The sequence below is a fragment of the Micrasema longulum genome, unplaced genomic scaffold (genome assembly GCF_059751315.1).
Source record: "Micrasema longulum isolate JH-2025_06_02 unplaced genomic scaffold, ASM5975131v1 h1tg000224l, whole genome shotgun sequence".
Classification (NCBI taxonomy): Eukaryota; Metazoa; Arthropoda; class Insecta; order Trichoptera; family Brachycentridae; genus Micrasema; species Micrasema longulum.
In genome coordinates, this window is record NW_028277429.1 from 642,193 (window position 1) to 668,744 (window position 26,552).

A 26,552-nucleotide genomic window follows, 5' to 3' on the forward strand; every position below is an offset into this window, starting at 1 on the left:
CCATCTTTTCTATAGCCATTTCATTTTTCTCATGAGAAAGATTGAGTCGCCATTGAAGCGAGATAGAAAACCAATAGTTTTTGGCAATTATCCTTAAAAAAACGGAATTATATGTTAAGCAACAAACAATATTCGGACGTAGCGTGATTTTTGTGATAGTCTTTACAAGAGACTGACATTCCGGGCTCGGTATTACGTATTTAATTTTTTTGAAAGACTAGCGTCATCCGTCCATCGCTGCCGTGCATGGCGTCTTTTCAAAGTTTCAGACGATTCTCCAGACACCCGTTATCCCTTTCTCGCGCATATTGATGTCGTAAAAGTTGTTGCGCTTCTTGCGGAAGCGTACTTTTCGACAAAGGATAAAGTATATTCCTATTACATTCGCACGATTGTATTGTAGCCTTCTCTCTCTTCGGGCAGTTTTATTATCTAGTGGCGGATTCGAAATTCTACCCGTTTTTAATCGTAATAAAACAGAATAACACCTGATTTGCGATACAATTATCACTACAGAAGACTCGGTTAACGATTCGGACATTATTCTCCGCTATTCATACTGCGACATTCCGACAAACGAGATTGTTCATTTGTTTACGTTTTTTTATTTGAAAAGTTTTGTGCAAATTTAGTGTGTGTTTGGGTTAATAAACTGTGTACGTAACTGCACAACAATTATGGTTCTGTTTGGAGTCATGTCCAGCTTTAAACGGAGGGCTTGTGAAGTGTTTCTGGTTTGAAGTTGGAGTTGTCTTAGGCTGTTGAATAGATTTGCAAAATGTTCACGGCGAATACAGTGCAGACGACGGGAGTGCCTACCCTGCAGTACCAGGAGCATCCGACGCAAAAGTCGCAAGGGAAAAATATGGAGAATTCTCAGCAAAAAAATTCCCAACAAACTCAGCAGAATTCACAGGGGCACCAGCAGGTAACTGTCATGTCATATGGTTAGCCAACACCATACTATTCATTATACCCACCTTTTTATAATCACAAATTATTTCAACAATGTTTGAGTATGTCCAAACGCTTGCAGATTGGCTGGATGCCCTCCATAGGGAGTTGTTATTTTTTTAATTTATTGCAACAGAGAGGGAAAACATTATAGAAACAGAAAAGGCTTATGACCTGTCATTGGCTGGTTTAAGTGGCCCCTTCACACTGTAACATTCACCATTCTGCCCATGTTTAAACACCCACATTTCCTCAAAACTTCCATCTGTTGACTTTTTGTGAAGTAAAGGAGCTGAAACCTTTATTATGAAGGGAGAGAATAAAATTCTTTTGTTTTTTTTTTTAATGCCTCCACTCTTTTGCAAGTGATTTTGGCTCTTAAAAACAAGAATAAGAATGTTTAAGAATAAACAATAGCTTTAATAAAATGATCATTTTAATTTAAACTTTTTTATTTCCATAATTATATAAAATCATGATTTCATGGAAATTTGTTTAGTCTCCCGCCAGTCTAACGATGTCGGTCACGACGAAACCCGGTCACTGGTTTATAAATAAAAGTGGAATAAAGCTATATATGTATTTTTGTTATTATAATTAAAATGCAGTTCCACCAAGAAATGTCAGTAGAAAAACTCAATCTATTAATGAAATGACAAAAAAAAACCGTTCCCGGACAAATTTATATAATGAGAGATGTTTAGAATCAGTATTAAAGAGTTATGTGGCAATAAAATATTATTACTGTCTAAATTAAACGTAAACATCACATGAAATTGTGGGCTAAAAGTAAAGAGGGAAATTAAATTAGTCTTATTATTTTAATTTGGCAAATAAAATTAAATAAATTCACAAGTTTTTATTATTTGTCTTTAAGAATTTAGTCCAAAGTAAATTAGTATACAAATCATTCTGGGCGAGTAAGTCTTTGTATTGTCTGCGCCATAGAATTAAGAATAGTCCAGAAGGAGCGTAGAATTATATTTTAATACATCGGACTGCGTCTAATAATTCCCCCACTATGCCCTACTTTCGCCGCGCGCATTCGTGAGGTTGTAGCGTAATGTTGCTTGATGGGAAAAAAAAGCAATCTGTTAATTTCTCTAAAATTTTATTGTTCACGCGCAAATATTGATTGACGCAACAGAGTAGATAAGTAAAGGGTCATTTAATAAGAGTAATTGAATTAATGAACTTTAAACTTAAAATATAAAATAAATTTTATTTAAAACTGATATTTTTATATCATGTTAAATAATATTTGATGTTTTAATGATAATGTCGGTCAAATGTCCACCACAGAGCTGTTTAATCCGAGATCCAATTTTCATTAATTCTCTCATTAGATGAGCAAAGTAGGGAAAACAAATTACTACCCTGGCAACACTAACGAAATTTCCATTTTGTTTCTTCGGCAATCTGACGGATGGAAAAAATAATTAAATTTTTTAGTAGTGAAACCTCTATCGTTCCTCGAATAATCCTTTTCCCGGATGTGACGTTTATTTCTTCCAACTCCGAAATAATTTCATATAAAACATGCAAAAATTGATCGCATCGATCGTTTCTCTATCCACCATTTTATCGCATTCATCGTTTGAATTACGATGCGTATTTGACATATTTTAATATTTTGTGTATGTTCTAATGCACAAAACGTTCGAAAGAGAAATATAATGAGATAGAGGGGTCAATACTGTTCTGGCATCGAGACAACACTATAACGTAGGCAAAAAGGTCCATAACCTTTTGCCAGAATCGTGGAAAGACGGGAGTGTTGTCAAGTTACGGAAAGTGTTGACCTCGCTCTTTCATGACATTGGTCGTAGGGAGTCAGAAAAGTTGATGCATGCCACAGATTGGAGAACCTTACTGGATGTCAAAAATAAAATATAAAAAATAAGGAATAATTTTAAAAATATATATTTATAGATGACAACCATGAAGTTTCGCATAAATAAATTGTCTATGTTTTTATGAATGTATGTATGTGTATGCGCATGGGTGTATGTACATGTGTATATATGTGTATATTTATATATACATGTGTGTATATATGTGTATGTCTGTATGTATATGAATCAAAATGTGTATCCGAATAAGTTTATATTTTGTTTGTCTGTGCTCTATATTAATTTGTTAACTATTATAATATATAAAAATGTAATTGCCTAGCTTGGAACGGGGTATGTACCCTTGTTAGCTGGGCAAAGTGAATATGGAATTGTATTTTGATAAAGAGTGTGAATAAATAAATAAATAAATGACAATTAGAACAAGTTAAGGTTTCTGAAGATGATTGGCTAAGACTTGACACACAGACGAATTTCAACAATTTTGTCACATTTGACGACAATATCCCAACGTGTGGGATAGAAACTATCGAAAGCTTGTGTGACGCGAGGTTGAAGGAGACAGCTGAAGAGGCCGATATTGATGAAGAGAAGCCGCCGCCTGTACCTTCATTCTCAGAAGCATGCACTATCTTCGAAAGATTAAAAACATTCTACTACTCACATTTAATAACTGATGCCGAAAAAAATATTATTTTCAAAGCCGAAAATATAATGTTGACTTACGGGAATAAAACAGTAAAAAATCAAATGTCGATGAAAAATTATTTCCAATGCAATAAACTTCAATATTTTTTCTATTTTTGTTGTTTTCTAATTTTATTTAAATACATTTATTTACACCCGAAACTTGTATCTTTTTTAGAATTTGAACCTGCCAATGGTAATGCAGATTGCCAGGGCGGTATCTTTACCCGATCTTATCTCCTTGTGTATTGACCTCTTATTCCCGCATTCATAGTTTATTTCAATAAGTCCTTTTAAAAACGATAGATAGAGGTTTCACTGTAATTCATTTGCTAATTACACATGAAATGTGATTGCATCCTGTTTCTTTAAGATCCTAGCAGTATTTGTACACATGACAAGTACACAACACGGCATAGTTGAATTCAAATCAGGAGTTGCGTACTGAGCGATGTCTACAAGGAAACTAATGGGTCAAAACGTAAACCAACTCATAATGAGTAGTTGAGTCGCCTTCTGTTTGATGTGCGTATGCGTTTTCTGGACTATTCTTAATCCTATGGTCTGCGCAAATTTTCATGTCGCAGGCGTAGATGGCATTGGGTTCCGAGAGGAAGGATTTGTTTTTTTTTTGTTTACCTAATACTTTTTTTTTCTAAATGAACACCTCACTGGGCACAAACTGTATCGAGGCATGTATTAAGGATTATGACACGGAAGGGGGAACACTGACGTATAATTAATAGACACATTATTTATTTATTTTAAAGAAACAAACAGTCGACAATGATATAGTAACATAAAAAGAAATACTGTTTAAAGACAGACCAGCAAAGTTTCTAAATAAGAATCATATAGGGTGGGCCTTAACTGTATACCTAGTTTCAATTGCCAGAAATTAAATAATTGTAGAACTTTCAAATATTTTATTTATATTTTCAGAAACTACAATAAATGGAAATTTTAATAATATCTATCTAATACTTTTAAAAATTATTTGTTTAAGTTTTAAAAATTATATTGTCCAAGTGAGTTCCACCAGCTTGTTGACACTGTTTAAAGCGGATTTGCAAATTCAATTCAATTTGCAATTTTTTTTTTATTTTTTAAATTCTTTTATGTCCTGCCGGTAAAACAATTTTGTGACTACAAATTGATTGTAGATCACTTTGTTGATCTGGAATATAAAAAAAGAGTTTTCCACCCTCACAACACTAGATTAAAAACTAAGGGCTCCCTGTTTGTTCCCCGAATTACAAATTACTTCGGAGAGCGAACATTAAATTGCGTTGTTTTAAGATTGTTCAATGATCTCCCACAAACCATCATTAACATGAAAGATCTTCAAATTAAAAAAAAAATAACTGAAGAAATATCTTCTAGATACTTTAAAGTGCCTGTTTATAAAAAAAATTGTAAAATATAAATAAAATAAATGTAATATAAACCTGTCATAAAAAAAAAAAATATGTGTCCCACTGAAAAGTCTTTAGACTTAGTGGGTAACAAATTCTTGTATGTATTATTTAATTATAAAATAAACACTGCTCTGCAGCACTGAGACTGAAATTCTCAAAAATCACGTTAAAAAGTTGCCCGTGGGATGGCGTTAATTTCCCGCACAATGTTTTATTTTAACTGATTTATTGTTGTTAGATTGTCTTCATTTACTCTTGATTTTATGTATCCTCACAAAAAAATCACACGGGCTGAGATCCGGGCTCCGTGGGGGCCACTCAACGTCTCCTCCTCGGAAATGAGTTTCCCGGGGAACATCTCCTTCAAACAGTCGAAGATCGGTATCATTCGGCTTTAACTCTTGCATCAGTTGAATTTTTTAGGCTTATAGATGTAAATCATTGCACAGGGCACTGCATTGGTACACCAATCGCAGCGTATCTTGATCATTTTTTGTTACATAAAGGTAAGATGATCAGTCTTTAGCTTCAGATACCAGTCCAGGGACCATGGAATTATGTACAGCTTACTATTATATTTGACTATCCGTTGTAATATTTTACGGTAACTTTATTTATAGAAAAAAAAACAAATAATTATTATTTCTCATAAATCATTGCCACCGTTAAAAAGATGAAAAAAAGTAATTTAACAGACGAAAATTACCCTAATTTAGTTTTAACACCACGTTTATAAGGCTCAAATTCCCGTGTGTGAGTAAAATGCGTGAAAAATTTCAACGTTTATTAGTTCATGGTTTACCTCTTCGTTCTAAATCTCAAGGCACTCTCTTAATACCCATCCACAATTCCCCTTTCTTCTCTAACTTATATAGTGTCCATGCGGCTCCACTGTGGAATCATCTCCCATCCACCATCAAAGATGTTACTACATTATCTCTGTTTAAATCACGTCTGAAGAAACATCTCCTTTCTCTTCCTTAATCTCTCCTCCTTTCCTCTTTCCTCTTTTTTCCTTTTTACCATTGAGTAATAGTTTTGATTTAAGGTAATTTATTACGTTTATTTATATTTTTTATAAATCTAGCTTTTTAATATTTTTTTTCTATTGAATATGTTCTGTAACTTGAATTATAAAAATAAAACTTTTATTTTATTGGTTGGTTGGAAGAAATTGCCATTTGGCAATAAGCCCGCCAATGTACAAATAACATTATGTACAAAAAGTTAAATAAATAAATAAAAGGGACAAACACAATCAATCAATTCTAGAGTATTAATATTATAGATTTTATACCTTTAGATTTATATGTGAACGCAACATGAGTAAATAAGTATAAAGAAAATGTTTTTCATCATTTTTTTGAAATGGACAAGCTGTGAGATTTAAATGGAATATTTCCAGGAGTTCCAGACGTTCTGCTACACGACCAACGTGAACATGATCCAGAAGCTGACACCGGGCGGGCAGGGCCACGCGAGCACCGTGAACCTCACGCAGCTGGCCTCGGCCGAGGACACCAAGACATGCTACATCGCGCAGCCCTTCGGCTACAACTACGCCCTGGTCAACCAGATGCAGCTGGCGCAGAACGGCGTCACCATCGACGGCCGCAGCGTGCAGAACACCATCTCCAACATCAGCTTCAAGTGCGACGTATGCGGGCTCATGTTCGCACACCTGACTCTGCTCAACGCACACAAGAGGATCCATAGCCAGGATTCAGGTAGATATCTTAATACTATTATTAACCGTATTATATCATCAACGGACATTTGATATGCTGTAAATATAATTTGTTCAAGAAAGAATTTAAAAGTTATTCTTATTTCTATCAATACGCTAGAACAGAGGTCGGCAATCTGCGGCTCACACAGCACAAGTTTAACCTATATTCAATTTATTTCGTCTACCAGTTCTAAAGAAGGCCATTGATTTATTGCCACTGAAAGTTCTGTTATTAAATGCATGGAAAAACATAATATTAAACTCGATAAAATTGTTTCAATGATGCAGATGGGGCAAAATATTCTTTTTTTAAATATTTTGAATTAAAATTTTTATCACGAGATACTTCTTTACTATTATTGCATCATTCATCAAGAACCGTTTTGTGTGCAGACATTTCCAGAAGAAATGTTTCAATGATCAATATTATCATCACACTTTTAGCTTTTTATCATTGCCAATTTAAAGAATTTCTAGTTAAAATGGAGAGCGCGAATATGCATATTCTGCTGTTTATGCATGCACGAGTACTTTATTATAAAGGTACGTTGGCATTACAAAAGAATCAGTTTAAAACATTAAGGAATTTGACTCTTAAAGGAAATCTTTATTGTTGAACTGCTGATCTTTGGCTCTTTTGACTAATGAGTTTGCCGACCGCCGGGCTAGAACAAACTCTGTAGAGCGAAAACGGGTATTTATACGAGGTGTGGCAATCAAACAATGATACTGCTCACCATCCGCCGCATAGCCGCATCAGACAAGCTTATTGGAATATCATTGACCTGGGCCTTCCCTAGAAAGAAAACTGTATTTAAGATTAAAAAATTACAGTGAATTTTGCACTCGGAAACCTTCCATACAATCCTAGATATTTTTCAATGACGTATCATTAAATTTTCTTACAAAAAATTTATTTTTTAAATATTTTTTAATGGAAAAAGAAATATTTGCGTTCTTATGATTTACCCAAATATTTAATTTTGAGGGCCATTTTCAACGAGTTGTAAAATAACTCACTATCGGAAAATGGGAATCAAGTTGGGGTAGAGTAGGATTCGAACCACAGACCTTTGGTCCGTGAGTATATGTTTATAGAATTTAAGAGATAAGATTATGCATATTCTTAATATTCTGCCCTTCCGAGCTAAAAGGCAGATTCTAGCAAAAATTAAAAAATGCCCTTTTTGAAATTCCTTCTTCTTGTGGTGCCTTATCAGGTACCCCCGACGTTAGCGATCACTGCAGCGAAAGCGTATCTGTCCTGAGGTACTCTTATATTCCGCAGCCAGGACAACTGCTTATTGGATGTGTTTGCCATAGTGATACCTGAGAAAAGATGACCAGAGTGGTTTCCCGTTGCCTTCTCTGGTGGATTTTTCTGTCGGGGTTACGTTCCCTTAGCTGGTTGGTTCTGGTTTGGAGGCGCCAGAAACTTGCCTTTCATCCTTTCGTTATCTGCTGTGATCACACCGTTATGAGGGTGATCCCATTGCCCGGGGTTCGCGACGTGGAAGCTATTGAGTTGGACTAGTCAGTAGTGTTGCTGGTGGAATGCAACTGGGCATTCGCAGCATTTAATATAAACAAACCCTCCAGCAAGATGTGACAAGTACTGACGGTTCGAACCCCTATTCCTAAAGTAAATTAAATTATTAAGTAATTGTAATTTTTCTAAACACCTTGTTCTAATAATTACATCCCTCAAAACTTTTAAAAAGTTTGTTTCTGCTTTCTTGCTTGGAATGGCGATATTGATGTACCTTCACATTTTATTTGCACATCCAGATTTATTATATTTAATTTTGTAATGGCAGTGACAATATCTATATCAATATTTTTACTATAAAAAATAATTTGTGGGAAGGTTTGTGGCAGATTTACAATTTTCGCGTGTACCTGACGATGCATACACTTGAACAAATAACGTGAATGTCCATTGGCGCATGTTTCTGTCTGTAATGTGTTCTGTCCCAGATGGCAACATCACCGTGGTGACGCAAGGGGGACTCGTGCAGGCGGGTTCCGGCTCTGTGCAGGACGCGAGCGGGGGCGGGCTGGTGCAGGGCCAGATCCAAATAGTGGCCACGGAGCCCGAACCCTCGCACCATCAACATCAACAGCACGGCGTGCAAATCACCGAAGGTATTTGCAATTATTACGTTGACGGAAATTCAAAATGCTGTAAGGGACAATTATTATAACATATTATATTCTAGCAGCAGATGGGAATGTTAAATTTGAGAATGAAAAGATTCCCGGCACAATATAAACACCCGCATATCAGAAAATGTTTAATTTATTTTATTTTACTTTTTGTATGGGAGTCTAGGCATTTACAGGGGTTATGATCTGTCATTGGCTGGTTTAAGTGGCCACTTTACACTATTAATTACTAGAACATTTCGGCCAGTTGACATTTCAATTGAATACCTAATATCGACTGAATTCATAGTGGTATTTTTAATTTATTTTTTAATGAATTGTATATTAAAGTAAAGGATAATATATCTATATAACATAATATATCACGAAGTTACATCGTTTGAGTTGATTTCGTGGATGAGAGTTGTTGTATCACACAGAACCACAGAAAAATATCAATTTATAGTATATATTAATTACTTTATATTATGTACCTCCTATGTAGGTACAAATACATGATATTTTTTTATAGCTTACCTGTTAATAAAATCACCATTTGCCACTGCTATGCTCGTGGTCCAGGGTTCGATTCTTGGAAGAGAGGGCGGTATATATTTTTTTCTTTTGAACCTTGAAGTAGGGTACACACAAACATATTCTTATGTGTGCTTTAACTCTCCCTTCCCGGTGATGTGTAGCCAGTACACATAGCATCTAATAACTTTAATATCTCCATAAATATTATAAATTATGTGTTGAGATTTTCCGTATTCTTCTGTTATTCATTTACGTATGTTAAAATATTTTTAAAAATAAAATAATAAATGCTAACTGGGAACAGAAAAAGCATTTTATCAAATCTGAGATAATTCACCAATACAATAGAATGTTTAATAATGTGTCGCATGTTGTGCATGGAAAAAGCAAATAAGACACATTCTTTAAAAAAAATAATTAAAATGATAAATAAATACATACTGCAAATAAATAATATTTTCGTAATTTCAGCATATGTTAATTTGGTTTTTCTTTTATTTTACTTTTTTTTTTATTTTTCTTTTCTTTTCATGGTCATGTCATACCATATATATGTGCTATAAACTTTTTAATAATTAAAAAAGGAATGGCCCACGCTCAGACGCTGTAGTATTTGTGGGCATTTTTCCAATTCATGTTATACCTTAATTTTAAGATGTATTTTTCTAAAGTGTATTTTTGTAATTATATTTCCATGTAAATAATGTGTATGAAAAATAAACCAAAAAAAAACCTAATAAATAATTGTCTCTTCTTTACATCTCACTCTCGATAGTACAGGTATATTCGGGAGCGAGAGAGGCAATTTCGAGTGTCACACGCGCGAGCAGCAAAGTTTCTAGTACTTCTTTCAGACGCTCGCCACTCGCTAGTAACTGCGCGACTTTCGTCAGGGGTGGTTCTGTCGCACGCGCAGAGAGCATGAGCTAGTGACTTTTTCACGTTTTTAGCAATTAGATTATAAGTTTTATCACTTTTGTCTTCAACTATTAATAATTGAAGCAATTGCCGATGAATATTAGGTTTTTATGATTTAAAATCTCTCATTTTTTGCAAGTGCAATGACCACACAGCACTGTAACGCTCGGAAGTTTTTTGAACAGTAAGGAAAAGATTAATAATGACATTGTTTACTCTAACAATGTTTGATTATGTCCAAATGCTTGCAGACTGGCTGGATTTCATCCCTAGGGAGTTGTTCATATTTAAATTTATTTCAACAGAGAGGGAAAAAGTTTTCGAGAAGGGAATATGGAAGTCTAGGCATTTACAGGGCTTATGACCTGTCATTGGCTGGTTTAAGTGGCCACTTTACACACTGTGTAACATTCACCATTCTGCCCATGTTTGAACATCCACATTTCCTCAACTCTTCCATCTGTTGACTTTTGTGAAGTAAAAGAGCTGAAACCTTTATCACGTGGGTGAGATTCATCCGGCTGAACCAAATCACCTGGATGTTCAAACATGGGCAGAATGGTGAATGTTACACAGTGTGTAAAGTGGCCACTTAAACCAGCCAATGACAGGTCATAAGCCCTGTAAATGCCTAGACTTCCATATTCCCTTCTCGAAAACTTTTTCCCTCTCTGTTGAAATAAATTGTTTACTCTACTTGATGTGTTCGATTTCCAGTATCCTCAAAGGCAGTGATCATCGACAAGACGCAGAAGTGCATCACGTGTAACGGGCCCATTACAGTAAACCCCAAGAGGAAAGGTCCCAAGTTGATACGCTGCGAGCATTGCATAAACCAGGATAACCTCAATCACCAGCACAGATCTTGTGAGTTATATTCTCCAAACATATCTCTTCTTATGATTTTTTTGACATGCTTGACTCGGTAGCATTATATATTATGTTTTTTTTTTATTATTTTTTTTTATTTAAATCTTAAAGTAGGGCACACATATCATACATATTGTTATGTGTGTTCTAATAATAACATTACAAATATATTTAATTTATAAATTGTTTATCACATATGTCTTGACCATTATTTTAAATTTTGATATGTTTTTTTCTTCATAAATATTTTTTTTCCATTTCGTAATACTTTTTAATTGCTTTAAATAAAATTGAATTTTGTGACTTTGCCTTTTTCCTAAATGGAAGTCTAATTTTGTTCTTTTCTCTAGTATTGTGATCGTGTTCATGCTGGTTCCGATCAATTTTTTTCCAAAATTCTGTTTTTTTATTAGAGCTTATAATTTTATGAACAAATATCATTGTATTGTAAAATATTCTTTGTTTATATGTTAATAATTTCATTTCATTTACCATCGACTTTACCCTCGTATATCTGTTTTTTTTCAAAATGATTCTAAAGGCTTTATTTTGTAATACAGTTAGTTTATTTATGTTTTCTTTGTTTGATAAAAATAAAATGCTACTAAATGTTTCATATCCATTATGTGAAAACCTTTTTTCAAATCTGAAATTACTGATTTAATTAAATTGATTAGATTTTGAAATCTCTTCTTTTAAATTATTGTGAAATGAAAAATGTTATTTTGATTAAAAACTAAGGGTTCCCTGGTCGTTCCCCGAACCACAAATTACATCGGAGAACGAACATTAAATCGCGTTATTCCCAGGTTGTTAAATGATCGCCTCGGCCTTTAATTTCGGCCTCGTGGTGTAATGGTCAGCACGTTTGCCTACCAAGCAAGAGGTCTCGGGTTCGATTCCTGACATGGTTGATATGAAATATTTATTTAAAATGGTGTTTTCACACCAGAATATTTCATAGTCCCTGGACTGGTACCTGAAGCGTAAGACTGATCATCTTACCTTATGTAACAAAAAAATTATCAAGATACGCTGCGATTGATATATCAATGCAGTGCTCTATGCACCATTAGGTGCAGAAAGGGAATGATGATGATGTTTAATGATCTCCCACAAACCATCATTAATATGAAAGATCTTCAATTGAAAAATAAAACTGAAGACATATCTTCTAAATACTGGAAAGTGTCTGTTAAACGCTAATAAATAAATATATATAATATAAATAAAATAATGTAAAAAAAATCTGTCTCAAAAAAAAGTGTCCCACTAAAAAGTCTTTAGACTTAGTGGGTAACAAATTATAATATGTATTATCTAAGTGTGTTTGTTGTAGTAGATATAGTAATTGTTATTTTTTTAAATAAACCATGATTATTAGTATTATTTTTAAAATATCCAATAAACACTCTTCTGCAGCACTGAAACTGAACCGATTTTCCAAAATAATTTTAATTATTTATATTACAAACAATAAGAATGTGTTAAAATATGCTACCGATTCCATTTAGCAGTCGACTGTCGATAACTTAACACAATCAAATCCGCAACCCGCAAACTGTAATACCTATTTAGGACCGTAAAAATATCTTTGAACAATTTTTAGGGTTCCTTTTCACTAGGATGTCCTGTCCAGAGTAATTGATTTGTTTAATGTCTTCCAGTGACTCAAGCCACGCAGATATTTGTAGCAGCAGATGGGAATGTCAAATTTGAAATGGGAGAGATTCCAACCACTCCGCATAACCAGCACCAACCCGAGCCGCCCAATATCGACACCCTCGGGTCACAAAACGTTATACCTATTGGACAAAAAATATGTAAGTTGGTATTTGTCTGTATTTGTACGGATGAAGAATATAATTCTGCTCGCAAAATGCTGCTTGGGTAAAATTCCTGAAACAGAAATTCGAGTGAAGTCAAGTCCACCTCTTCGTGCAGTTTTTGGTGCATTCAGTGTGACATTGAAGATGCTACGAATTATTGGCTAATTTTTATTATTATTATTAATAATACACTAGCAGCTATTAAGCTAATGCGTGAATATATCAAGTGTACATGGTTATTAAACATTATACATTGCTGTGTGCGTCTAGTTAACATTCACTGAACTAGCACCGATCACTTTATCGGGAAGGCCATTCCATTTCTCCACAACTCGGTTTGTCAGGAAGTTCTTCCCGGGGTTGGATGAGAAGGAGGCAGTGTCGAGTTTCAATGAATGACCTCTGAGATGGCGGTTTTTATTCATAGCGAACATTGATTTCAACTTCATTATATTGCTCAGTTAAGATTTTGAACATTTCAATCAAGTCACCACGCTGCCTTCGCTCTTCCAGTGAACTTAACCCGAGCTCCCTTAAGCGGTCCTCGTATGATTTATTTCTTAGGGAAACTACCATTTTAGTTGCTCTTCTCTGGACTTTCTCCGACAACTCTGTCTTTTTTAAAATAGGGACTCCAGATTTGGTAGGCACACTCCAGGAGTGGCGTACATATGTTTTATAAATTTTGAGGAACAAATCTTGGGTGATGTGAGCGATTTTTGAATTTTTTGTAATTTTTTTTATTGTAACTCATGTTAACACCTAGTATTTACTGAAAAAAAATCTAGATAAAACTGGAAACATCACACTGCGCAAATATTGCAAGCAGCTTTATTCCCTCGATTGAATGCAAACAGAAGGTTTCAAAAATGCTCACTTTCATCTGCTCGATGCTTGGTAATCGTGATGGGAATCTCTCCCTTCAGGAAGGATTACCTTTCTTTTTTTCCCTTCAATTTGTCAGCGCTTAAAATCTTCTTGGGTTATCCCCGATCACTGGACTACGCAGTTTTTATCAGGTCATGGTAAATTTAATTAAAAAAAAATTGTTTTTAATATTGTTGACTCCCGTTCGTGCTGCTGCGGATATCCTAACCAATCTTCTGAACACATCCTGTGGTCTTGTCTCTTTCTCCCTCTCTATGATTACCGAATGGAGCTTCTCGCTACTATCCGTGGCCCTGTTATAGTTCCTGTCGGATATACGAATCTGGTGGCTTTCAAAAAGAATTTCAAGGCTTTTAAAAAGTTTTGTAATCGTTTCGGCGAATTGATCATGTCCAATCAATTTAATCCCAGTCAGTGAAGAATTCATTTCCCTCTTTTCTCAATCCAATGAAGTACATATTATGTACTTCTGGAATACTTTCTTTCAGCGCAAAGATGCGAAGGCTACCTGATAACAGAGAGCCCCTTCGGGCAGCTTTCCTCGTTTGACGAGCAAATTTTCCGTGTATGTGGACACCACCGAGGAGACTTATCTCCTTAGATTCGGTGTGCGGTATGTGGTGGGCAAGCTGCTTGATATTCCATTTTTAAGGCTTGTATTAAATAGAATAATATATTGTTGAGGAGTGGACGAGGTGGGAATAATACCTCGTCATAGGAGGAGGAAAATGTAGTAAGTAGACTGTGTTGTCAGGGAAGGAAGGTTGCGCAACTCCACTAACCTGCTGATGGATGAGGCGTGACGACTGCTGGAAGACGCTGGCACAGCTTGTCTGGACGGATCTGGCGGTCTAAAATGACGCAGGCACAGCTCGCTTGTGGAAATATTAGTGAAGCACTTCATTCGTTAATTTTAGATTTTGTACTATCAGTTCTACTATTAAAAAGTTTGTTTCGGCACTCACGTAGAATTATTGTTTCATGGACGGGAAGGACGGATAGGTAGGTATATATTAGGTTGAGCGTTGTCCCGAACATATAAGTTACATAAAAGCAACACAATATATTGTAGACCAGAAAATTTTCTTTCAAATGACGTATCTTTTCCCATTTTGTCCTACTTTTTGAATTTGAAAAAATGGACATATCGTACGTTCACCTTATATTTTATGTTTCACTGAGAATTTTTCTCAATAAAATATATTATACATTTTTAAAAAACACATTGGCTACATTAATTTTGTTTGTATTCCAGTGCCTGGTCACCATCCTGTGAAGAAAAGAAATTTAGCTTCGGTAACCAAATGTCATAAATGTAATGGATCCGGAATCATCTTTATTGGAGGAAATAAAAATAAAATGCACACCGCCAAGTGAGTACCCTGTTATATTACCAAAGTTGAATATTTTTAGGGGTGAATGAGGAAGTTCAGTGGTAGCTCGCTCGTGCAACCACTCAATATGACAATTCCGAAAGTGTTATTGTGTTAAGATTATTTTATGTGTAAATAAAAAAACGAAAATAGAATTTTTAATTTGCATAAAATAACTTTTAAAAGAAAGAAAAGATTTTTTTTTTATATGGTATCACTTTTTTCTATGGCATCACTAAAAAACAACTGTCATATAGATCGCGGCAAAAGTGTTTCCACTTTTATGACAACTTTTTAAACCATCTTTTTTATAACTTTAAATATTTCTAGTTTTAAATATCGCAATTTAATGATATTAAAATTTTATTGTTTCTGAACGTTTGTCAACTTTTTATCATGATTTGTACAAGTCAATGTGTCGTTTTTGTTCAAATGAAAACTAAGACTAACCTCTAAAGGAAAGGAAAAAGCTCAATTACACTGCACCTGCTTTGAATTTAGCTTAAGACAATAATTTATCCTTTATTAGTTTTTATTCTTCAGCGTGCAGACCGCGGCACCATTATTACGGCTTTTATGATGCATCACATGAATTTAGAAAAAATTTAAACATAAAACCGAAGTGATGAAAATTGTAAAAAAACGTTAAATGGGGGAATATTTGTATGAGAATGTATAGAGCAAAATGGGTCCTGAACATTTCTGTGTAAAAAGCGGGAAAACTTAAAATCAAGGAAAATTAAAACGAGGTTTTTCTGTACAGTGAATCCGTACTGGCTGTTACTTGTAGTTCATTTTTATTATTTTTTTCAAACATTTTTGAACTTTGCTCTACGTAAAATTCAACGCTCTAGTTTTTACCGTGTGTAAGAAAACATTTTTTTATATCCAGTATCCTGTGGTGCTGAACTTCCTCATTGATTGAAGGTGTGTAAATTAAACGTTTGTTATAATTTTTAAAAAACTATGTTTTGCACGAACCATTGGAAAGTTATGTTTACAATTTACACTTTTAAGCATCTTTAAAGATAGTTTACCATCCACACATCCGCAGATCTTTTTTTACTTTTGTTTGACAATCGGATAATACATGATTTCAGTACGGAGAAGCCGTTCCACTGTAACATCTGCGGCGGCACATTCTCGCGCTACTCGTCCCTCTGGTCGCACAAGAAGCTCCACTCGGGAGAGAAGAACTTCAAGTGTAACATATGCGGGCTGGCATTCGCCAAGGCTGTCTACCTCAAGAACCACTCCCGCATACACACCGGTGAAAAGCCATACAGGTAAGGAATACTCCGTTAACCAATAATGACAAATTTTATTGAGTTTTGATCGATAAAGTGGTAGTGTTGAGATCCCGGATTGGAGATCTGAAGTTCGAGCTTCTGCTATTACACAATTCGATTCTTTTTTCCAGCAGTTATATTTTTTTTGAAAATGTACCCAATGTTGAAATATTTAAGTTAATCACAAATACTTAGCAACAATAATAACATGTGTTAATTACTAAAATATCTCCATTTTATTATGATTTTGGTATCTTCAAAGCAGACCATTAGAAATAATCATCATCAAACCCTTATCTGCATTTGATTCAAATTCAAATTCATTTGTTTTACTAAAATAACATAACACATATAAGTTATAAATTTTAAGTATTATTCGATAAAAATCTATAACCTACTTCCACTATCTATTAAAACAATTAGTAACGAGAAAATGTTTAAAAAGCCTATAAGAAAATGGATCGTGGAGCTAGGTAGAAATAAAATGGATTGCCTCATTCGCCCAAACCAATATTGAATCAACTGCTCCACAAGTGTATAGCTTATGTTAGGTTTTTTGTTATTTTCATTGTGCGTTTTGTAATATAAATAATATAGAAGTGTCCTCGGCACGGGTAATCCCAGTGAGGTCACAATTATTATTATTATTGTTTATAGTTTGTAAGAGTAAAATATGAATAAATAAATAACAAAATATTTAAGGTGTTATATTGGACAACATATCAAACCAGGAACCCTTGAGCAATGGTTCGACATTATTAAGGTATAATACTCTCCAATAGCAAGAGTATTTGCCTCTTAAACATAGTTTCTCTGATGGGAAAGATGTCGATCTCCAAAGTAATAATGTTCAGCTGCCTGGTTGCCCTTCCAATCGGCATAACCGGAGGCCGGTTGGTTGGTTTGGAAGCCGGGAGGTAAAACAGTATGTGCTGATGCTGTCGGAGATAACCATCCGGAACATAAAAATTGATACTCTCTAAAATGGCTGAGTTCTCGATAAAACCTCACATCAGTCTGAAAAAATGGGTCAGTGTTAACCCATCCCTTCTAAGTTGCAAACTGTCGGTTTCAAGCATGCCCATGAGGAATGCATTGGGATTGAGCCACGATACCCCCTCATGTAGAGATACCTCAGAAATTTTGTAAAAATATACTTCAGCTGCGTAGGATACTTTATTGGTAAAATAAATGTAAGGTAATAGGTCTTATACACGTGGCAGTCCGGGACAATAAAATATTTTAGTGTAAAACCACCTTTTAATCAAAGATTTCATGTCGATTCTCTCAGCACTCGAACCTAGGATCTCAATCATGTTTAGCAAACGTGTCAATCACTACACTACGAGGCGGACTTATCTCCGCTTGATTTCCTTTTTCAGGATTTTCACTCGAGAGTAGCCGTCGAGTCAAAATCGCTCGTTTAGAATTCTGGTTCTATTTTACGCACTGAACTTTTCTATTAACTTTTACCTGCTGACAAGCCGGTTTTGCGGTTTAGTGGGTTTCATTATTTTACATTTTGTATTTTTTCTGTTTATGTTTACCTTCTTAAATAAAAATAAATACAAAAAAATATATACATTATTAGTAACTACATATCCAAATCTGTGACCCTCAAATTCGATCAAGATAGACAAATCAACAAAGATGAAGTTTATTTCTTTGACAAATTGAAAAACTCGAGAGTAAAAAGTTAAAGCAAATAAGCTAAAACTAAATGTAGGAAAAACAAAATATATGATAATGGGTAAGAAACGCTGTTTTAACAGTGATCACAGTGTTGAATTAGATGGAGAAGTTCTTGAGAATGTTGAAAGCATAAAATATCTAGGAGTTTGGACTGACTCTAAATTGTCTTTTTCAAAAAATGCAGACTATACGAGTAAGAAAATCGCAAAGAAGGTATCCCTGTTAGGAAGGATAAGGAATAAATTAGACATTAAAACCTCTCTGCTGATATTTAAAAGTATTATCGTTCCCCACATTGATTATTGCTCCAGTATTTTATATTTAAGTAATGAAGGAGATCTAAAAAGACTCCAAATAATACAAAACAAAGCGATGAGGATAATATTAAGATGTGGGAGACGAACAAATGTTAAGAAAATGATTCAACTTCTAGATATCATGACAATTGATCAAAGAATCAAATTCAATGTTGCCAATGAAATAAACAAAATTATTAAAGGAATAGTTCCGAGATATTTTCAAAATAAACTAAAAAATAATGAGTTCTTTCATAGAAACTATGCAACAAGAGGATCTAAAAATATAAGACTGGAAAAGAAATCAAAAGCAATGTCCCAGAACTGCCTTATGTACAAGGGAATAAAACTATTTGAAGAAATGCCAGAAAGCATAAAAAATTAAATTAATGTAAATATATTTAAAATTAAATGTAAAAAGTATATATGTGAAAAATATTAGGTAGTATATAGTGTAAATAGTGAATATAATTAATGAAAATGTACATATGAAACAGTTAATATTATAAATTAGGATACTAAGTGTATATTAGTGATAAAAAATGTTAGAATAAGTATAGATGTAAATATTGTGTTGTAAATATATATTAGACTATGTTACATAGAACTAAATAAATAAAAGAAAAGCCAACAATGTTTTGAGTATGTCTAAATGTTCATAGACAGACTGGATTTCCTCCCTAAGGAGTTATTTTAATTTATTTACACCTTTTATCAAAAATACAATTTTACGTTCACGTTTTTTATTTAGATCTAAATTTGTTGCAACAGGCAGGAAAAACGAATAAGAGGAGAATATGGAAGTCTGCGCATTTACAGGGCTCATGATCTGTCATTGGCTGGTTTAAGTGGCCACTTTATACACTGTGTAACATACACCATTCTGCTTTATAGATGCACAACTTGTGGAATGCAGTTTTCACAATCCCCCCATCTAAAGAACCACGAGAGGACCCACAGTGGAGAGAAACCGTATGTTTGCGAAGTGAGTATGTAGTGTCCTTACATTACGGTTTCATTACCATTTAATATTTAGAATTTTCATCAACTTTTCATGAAAACATCTAAATTTGACGCTTTTCAAACATCTCTCGCAACACCAGTTTATAATTATTTTGCTTTTCCATCAGGTTTGTGACAAAGGATTTGCGCGACACGCGACGCTTTGGAATCATAGAAGAATTCATACTGGTGAAAAACCCTACAAGTAAGTTTAATTTTTGTTTAAATATTTATTTTTATCTTTTAGTATTTAAGAGGATAGGCGGCGTCTGGAAATTTTGATGAATAAGTATTTAAGCATTGACATATTACAACAGCAATGAAGAACATTTAAGAGAAGGTAATATAGATGTCTAGGCATCTACAGGGCTTATGACCTGTCAATGGCTGGTTTAAGTGGCCACTTTACACACCGTGTAACATTCACCATTCTGCCCATATTTGACTTAAATAATAATCGAAAAAAATGCTAGATGTCAGTAACGTGTTAGTTTTGTCTTCCTAAAACCTAAGCCCTTGTAAAGCAGTACCTTCAAACTTACCCATACACGCGTAATTACAACTGAAAAAAAAACCCACACAAATACGTTTTGTAGGAGTATACAGATTTGTTCATATGAAGAAAATAGGCATTGGCAGTTCGTGCCTCTGCCGACATTGGCTCTTAGCGGCGCAACGATCGGAACAAAACACTACTTGACCGAATAACATTTGGCGCATTTTTCAAATTTTACAAATAGTTACCGCATATGTTAAATTATTTTTTGTTATTGTTTTAAGGCACTGCTTTTGTGCCTAAATGGGACGCACGCCACTGCTTGTCGTAATAGGTAAGATCGACTGGTCTGATCGGTTGGTCGCCGCTGTTATATGTAATGATTATGTCTCCGCAAGATAAAGTTGGATGTCAAAGAAATATTTTTAGTCACCATTATATTGCGGTTAGTAGTCAAGATATGATGGGACGACACTTGTTAGGATTTTAAAAAAATGTACGTACAAAATTTTCACAGTGCAGATTGGTAATCGATTCCTCATTGCAGGTGTGATATATGCTCATCGGCGTTCAGCCAAGCCGCTCATCTAAAGAACCACGCAAAAGTCCACTCGGGAGAGAAGCCCTTTAAGTGTGACATCTGTACGGCGGCCTTCGCAGACAGGTTTGCACTCAAGAGGCATCGGGGCATTCACGACAAATATGGTAAGCCTATGTTATTTGCAAAAAATCCCAATCAATAATATGTTTACACTATGACATTTGAACCCAAGTAAAAATAGCATTCTAGTTTAATTACCGTCATTTCGGGTAACATTGGACCACTTCAACAAGTTTTTTCTAATTTTTTTTTATTGGATTGAGCCGGCCAAATTCATGATTTATTTGGTGTTCTGTATACTCCATATAACTAAATTTGACCACAAAAATTATAAAATTACATGAAAACATAACTTCAATGATGTTTTTATGGGTGGTTTAATGTTATATTGATATTTGGGTAACTTTGGACTTAAGTATTTTCGATGAACAAATTTCTTGATTTTTGACTAAAAAATCTCTCCGGGTAACAGTGAACTATATTTTTTTGATATAAAATACTCTTCTGATCCAAAGCATTAAAAAAAACACGAATTTGTGTCCATTACCCCAAACATACTTACTCTTGGGCTCGAGCGATGGTACCACATAAATAAAAAAAAATATTTTTATAAAGCTTTTTTTATTCTTTTAGAAAGTAATCAGTCATATATAAGTCAGGTTTTCCAATGTTATACTGAATTCCAATGTTACCCGGAATGACTGTAGTATTGCTGTAATATTATTTTCTGTTTTTCTTTTTATTTTGTGTATTTTTTTTAATACTTTTGTATAACTTTAAATGACTATAACCGTGTAAGTCACTCTCCAGCTAGTCTTTTTTTTTGCTAAGTTACAGTTTTTTGTTCTATGTTAATTAATAAAAAAAATGTTTTGGGATTTTAATAACATGACATTATTTATATTTTATTGTACCTTCATTTTATCAAAAAATATAACTTGGCAAAAAATTACTTTAAAAAAATCATAACAAAGATTATTCACCATCATTCTTATATGCTGCGTCCGTGAGTGAAAAGGCAGCCTTTCGACATACAGTAAAACCTCGTTTTTACGTTCCTCAGTTTTATGTTTTCCCACTTTTTAAGCCAGGTCCCATTTTTTTTCATACATTCTCATTCAAATATTCCCCCCAATTAACGTTTTTCATAACCCCGGTTTTACGTTGAAATTGTTTTGAAACTCATTAAATCTGTCAAAAGACGTAAATAAAAAAATGTGTAAATTACTGTCTCAAACTAAATTCATAATAGGTGCACTGTAATTGACCATTTTGTTTAAGTGTCTATTTTGTCATTTTACTAAATTGTGACATGCAGAGGACGCATGTTTAGGAAGAATAAAATCTTTACATCAATAAATTACGGTGCAGAGAGTTAAACAATTTGGCAATAGAAATATTATTTTTAGTATAAACATAATGTGAAAAGAAGATATTTAAACTGTTTAAAAGTGTGAAACATTTTGGCCGCGATGTAAATGACATTTGAAAGTCTGTGTTACCATACTAAAAAAAGTTATACCATATAAATAAAATTTCTTAATATTTAGGGGAAAAACCATTGTATGTACATATTTTATGCAAATTTTTATTTTTGTGTTTTTAAGGTTAAGTACCCGCGTAAAATTATTTAAACATGTTTTTTTAAAAAAAAAAAAACACATAGTATTGATTGAAAAAATACTAAATATTTTTAATGAAATCATAGGTAAATATTAATAATCCCCAATTATGGCACTTTTTACAATTTTTCTGCAGTATATTTAGTATTATCGGCCCCGTGGTGTAATGGTCAGCGCGTTTGACTACCAGGCAAGAGGTCTCGAGATCGATTCCCAACATGGTTGATGTGAAATATTTATTCAAAAGGGTGTTTTTACACCAGAATATTTCATAGTCCCTGGACTGGTACCTGAAGCGTAAGACTGATCATCTTATCTTCATGTAAAAAATAATAATCAAGATACGCTGCGATTGGTGCACCAATGCAGTACCCTATGCACCATTAGGTGCGGAAAGGGAATAATGAATGACGAAAATGAATGATATTTAGTATAGTCTAGTACAGTAAATATATTTTTATGTAATTCCTCACTTTAAACGTTTTCCTCAGTTTTACACTTTTTTGTTTCTCCATAGAAAAACGTAGAACAAGGGTTTTACTGTAGCTGCCTATTTGATTATGAGGGCAGTATATTATATGCTTGGTAAGAAAGAGTGATGTAGGGAATTCCAAAAACGGATAGTATTATTATATTACTATTATGAATTGTTTAATGTTGAAAAAGAAGTTTCGTTGAAAACAAAAACAAAAACGGCCAATTTGTAAATCTTTCACCGATCAATTATTTGATTCTTACTTATTTTTGTTCTAGGCCAAACTACACCTATCCAATCCAGACAGCAGTCGTCAGAAACAAACGCCTCCCAGAACTCACAGGGTGACCAGCAAGTGGACCAGCAGAGCATACAGCAGGGCATGTAGGGCTACATCGCACCTCGCCACCTTACACGATGGTCTCCCTCGCAACCGCCACAGCCTTAACACTTAGTAATATTTTGAGTATGTCCAAATTTTCGTAAACAAATTCTGAATTTTCCCGAGAAATTTTACACCTCAACAGAGACCCAGTTTATGAGAGGTAATATCCATCGCACCCCCCGGAAGTACACTGTCTTTAGTCTAAATTTGGCTGTTTTGTTTTGTACATAATATCTCTTTGATTTTTTGAGTAAGATATACCACAAGCTTTCATATTCTTTGAAATTAATTTAAACCTTAAATTTTTTTTCCATATCTTTATTTTTTATAGGAATAACCCACTAAGCTTCTATTTAGAGGCTTGTCAGCAGGTGGGATAGAGGGGATATGGAAGGCGGTAATGAAATTTACACCACAACACCCAGACTGATAATCCAAGCTGATAATAATCATGCTTGGATTTTTTTCTTGCAACTGGCGGGAATCGAACCAGCGACGCCAGTTTCACAGTTGGCCGTCTAACCAACTGAACGCGCCACTTCCCTCTACATAAAAGGGTGCCCGCTCTCTTCTTAAAAGGGCCCACATCTCCTTATCATCGAATCACTTACGACATATTCTCCGTAAATCTCGCAAATCTGTTAATGAATGTGGACTGGTTTGATGTTCTTCGCATCGAAGAAACAAATTACAGATCCTTTCTCACTTAATTTTATTAGACATTTCAAAAAAGCACCACGAAGCGTACACAACAGTCAGTAATATATATTCTGTTACTACAGTAAAACCTCGTTTTTACGTTCCTCAATTTTACACCAAAATGTTCAGGTCCCATTTCTTCATACATTCTCGTAAAAATATTCCCCCAATCAACGTATTTTACATTTTTCATCACCCCATGGTTTTACATTTTAAAATTTTTGAAATTCATTTGATGTGTCAAAAAAGCCAAATTTATGTCAAACTAAAAACGGTACGGCGGTCCACACGCGTGTGCCACGCGAATGAAGAATAAATAAAGCAGCTAAACAACTAATAAAGGATCAATTATTGTCTTGAACTAAATTCAAAGCAGGTGCAGTGCAATTGACCTTTTTATGTAAGTGTTAGCTTTCATGACAGTGTTTAGAAACTATAATGTCTTCATATAAATAAATTGCGATGCATTAAGTTTAAAAACCTAATCGTAGAAATATGAAAAGTTGGCCATAGAAAAAAAATGGGAATACATTTATGAGAAAAATCATTGTATGTATTTTATACAAACTCAAAATTTTATTTTTGTTTTTTTAATTTACACATAAAATAATTTTAACATCTTTTCAAATTACATAAAAAAACAGATTGCGTAATATTTTTTGAAAAAATACAACATAAAAAAATATTTTTAATGAAACCACCAAATATGGGTAAAAATATTAACAATCCAAAATTATTACAATTTTTCTGGAAGTATATTTACACTAAGTGGAGCAAATTAATTTTATTTTTGTGTAATTTAATTTTTTTACATGCATTTTTTCTTTCCTCACTTTAGTGTTTTCCTCAATTTTACATTTTTCTTCTTGCTCTAAGTTTTCCTGTATTTTGTTTAAGACAGTCGAGATTTTCTTTAAAAATGTAATAACATTTTTAAGACAAATCTAAATATATACGACACATCAACTGTGCTTGAAAGGGTAAAAAAAAAAACTAAATAAAAATAAAATGTTTTTTAGGCAAAATGTTAAATTTGAGTCTTTCTCCTGGAAACTCTTTTTTATCGGATGTGTGACATGTCGCGATAGAAGGCCAATAGTCGGTTGTGATAGACCCAAGTAACAAAATTATTTATACACAATAGTAATGAAACAAAAAAACGGAATAAAAATAACGATACATAATTTAAATGAGGAAGTTTGGCTCTAGCTGAAAATAGATTTTAAAATTTAACTATTATTCAAATTCATCTCGCCTAGTTATGAAAATGCCCACTGGGTGTAAATAGACCAAATAAATAAGTAAATAAATTCTCACCCCCCATGAATAAAGGTTTCATCTCTTTAACTTCACAAAAATCAGATGGAAAAATTGAAGAAGTATGGATGTGAAAATGACAGGTCATAAACCCTGTAAATGCCTAGACTTCCATTTTTTCGTTCTCATTTCATTTTTTTTCATTTTTTTTTTTGCATCACAACAGGCCAGGAGGCCCAATTACAGTGGTGAATTACATTACAGAACAACCAGGCTTGAGAAAAATCACATTTTTAAATTTTTGTGTTCTCACCGGGAATCGAACCCGGAACCTTCCGTGCGTGAGTCAAGCGTCTTGACCACTACACCACGGAGGCCATCATAAATGTTCTTCATCTCTGTTATAAAGTGTTAAATGTAATCCTATCACAGGCATGCGTATCGTGTTTGTGCTGTTGGTTTAACTACTCGTATCCAAAACAGGCAGAATTTACATAATATGTTGTCTTCACTGAACTCTTTGTGTTGATTAAACATAGTATTGTTTAGCAATTTAATTATTTTTTTTGTTCTGCCGTGAGCCGACTGATACTTATAAAAACAGTTGCACTTGTGTAGGTGTACGTTGCAACGGTATTCGTGAAGGATCGTTAAATAAAATAAAAATAAAAATATAGATTTAAAAGAATTTCTGAGAATTTGCCTTCTTTAACTCACGATTCTCCGTCCATGAAACCATTGGCCGCCGGCTCAGCTACGATGTTAGAACATGACAGGGACGAATGAGTTTGAAACTTAGATATTTGAAATGAAGCACCGACCTTACAGCACATGAATTTAATTTCATAAAACATTGTACATTTTTATTTAAAGTTAAATTTACTACCTGATTCTAGAAGATATTTGAAATGCTACTGAATTTGATCCTTAATGAAAATATTAATTTGATTATTGATGTCAAAATAAATTTTATATAAATTAAAAATGGTTGAGCGTTGAATTCAGAAAGTTTTGAAACATATAATCCTGGCTGGTTGCTTCGATCATCTCGAGTATTCCATCCAAAGTCATGGGTCATCCTTCTCAACTTCTCATCCGGTAAAGTTGATTAATTCTTCGATTAAAAGCGCGGAAAAGTCTTGGAAATAATGTTCTCCACAACATTACATGGTATCAATGACAGTTTCTTGTTTTCTTCTTTTCCAAATTACAACAAAATCAGATCCATCATCCGGCTGAACCAATCCGGCGATGGAAGAGTTGAGGAAATGTGGATGTTTAAACATGGGCAGAATGGTGAATGTTACACAGTGTGTAAAGTGGCCACTTAAACCAGCCAATGACAGGTCATAAGCCCTGTAAATGCCTAGACGTCCATATTCCCTTCTCAATAATGTTTTCCCTCTGTTGAAATAAATTAAAATATGAATAACTCCCTGGGGAGGAAATCCAGCCATCTGTTGACTTTTGTGAAGTAAAGGAGCTGAAACCTTTATTATGTGAGTGAGATTCATCCGGCTGAACCAATCCGGCGATG

General features: G+C 34.0%; 1 protein-coding gene across 1 annotated transcript; it reads left to right on the forward strand.

The window, feature by feature from the left end:
• The first annotated feature begins 11 nt into the window (after positions 1-11).
• On the forward strand, positions 12-23,334 carry LOC148283540 (transcription factor Clamp-like). Its single transcript, XM_088243671.1, has 11 exons — positions 12-928; positions 6,318-6,639; positions 8,619-8,786; positions 10,959-11,108; positions 12,779-12,934; positions 15,084-15,201; positions 16,302-16,487; positions 19,373-19,463; positions 19,609-19,685; positions 20,524-20,681; positions 22,953-23,334. Exons 1-11 carry the CDS (start codon positions 779-781, stop codon positions 23,060-23,062), a joined length of 1,686 nt encoding a protein of 561 aa, XP_088099797.1. The 5' UTR covers positions 12-778; the 3' UTR covers positions 23,063-23,334.
• Positions 23,335-26,552: the final 3,218 nt, after the last annotated feature.

Bases quoted from the DNA above. Each gene is read 5' to 3' on its own strand.
- LOC148283540 (XM_088243671.1), top strand. From the start codon at position 779: ATGTTCACGGCGAATACAGTGCAGACGACGGGAGTGCCTACCCTGCAG. The intron at 8,787-10,958 runs GTATTTGCAATT...TTCGATTTCCAG, and splicing joins CGGCGTGCAAATCACCGAAG to TATCCTCAAAGGCAGTGATC. The intron at 19,464-19,608 runs GTGAGTATGTAG...CTTTTCCATCAG, and splicing joins AGAAACCGTATGTTTGCGAA to GTTTGTGACAAAGGATTTGC.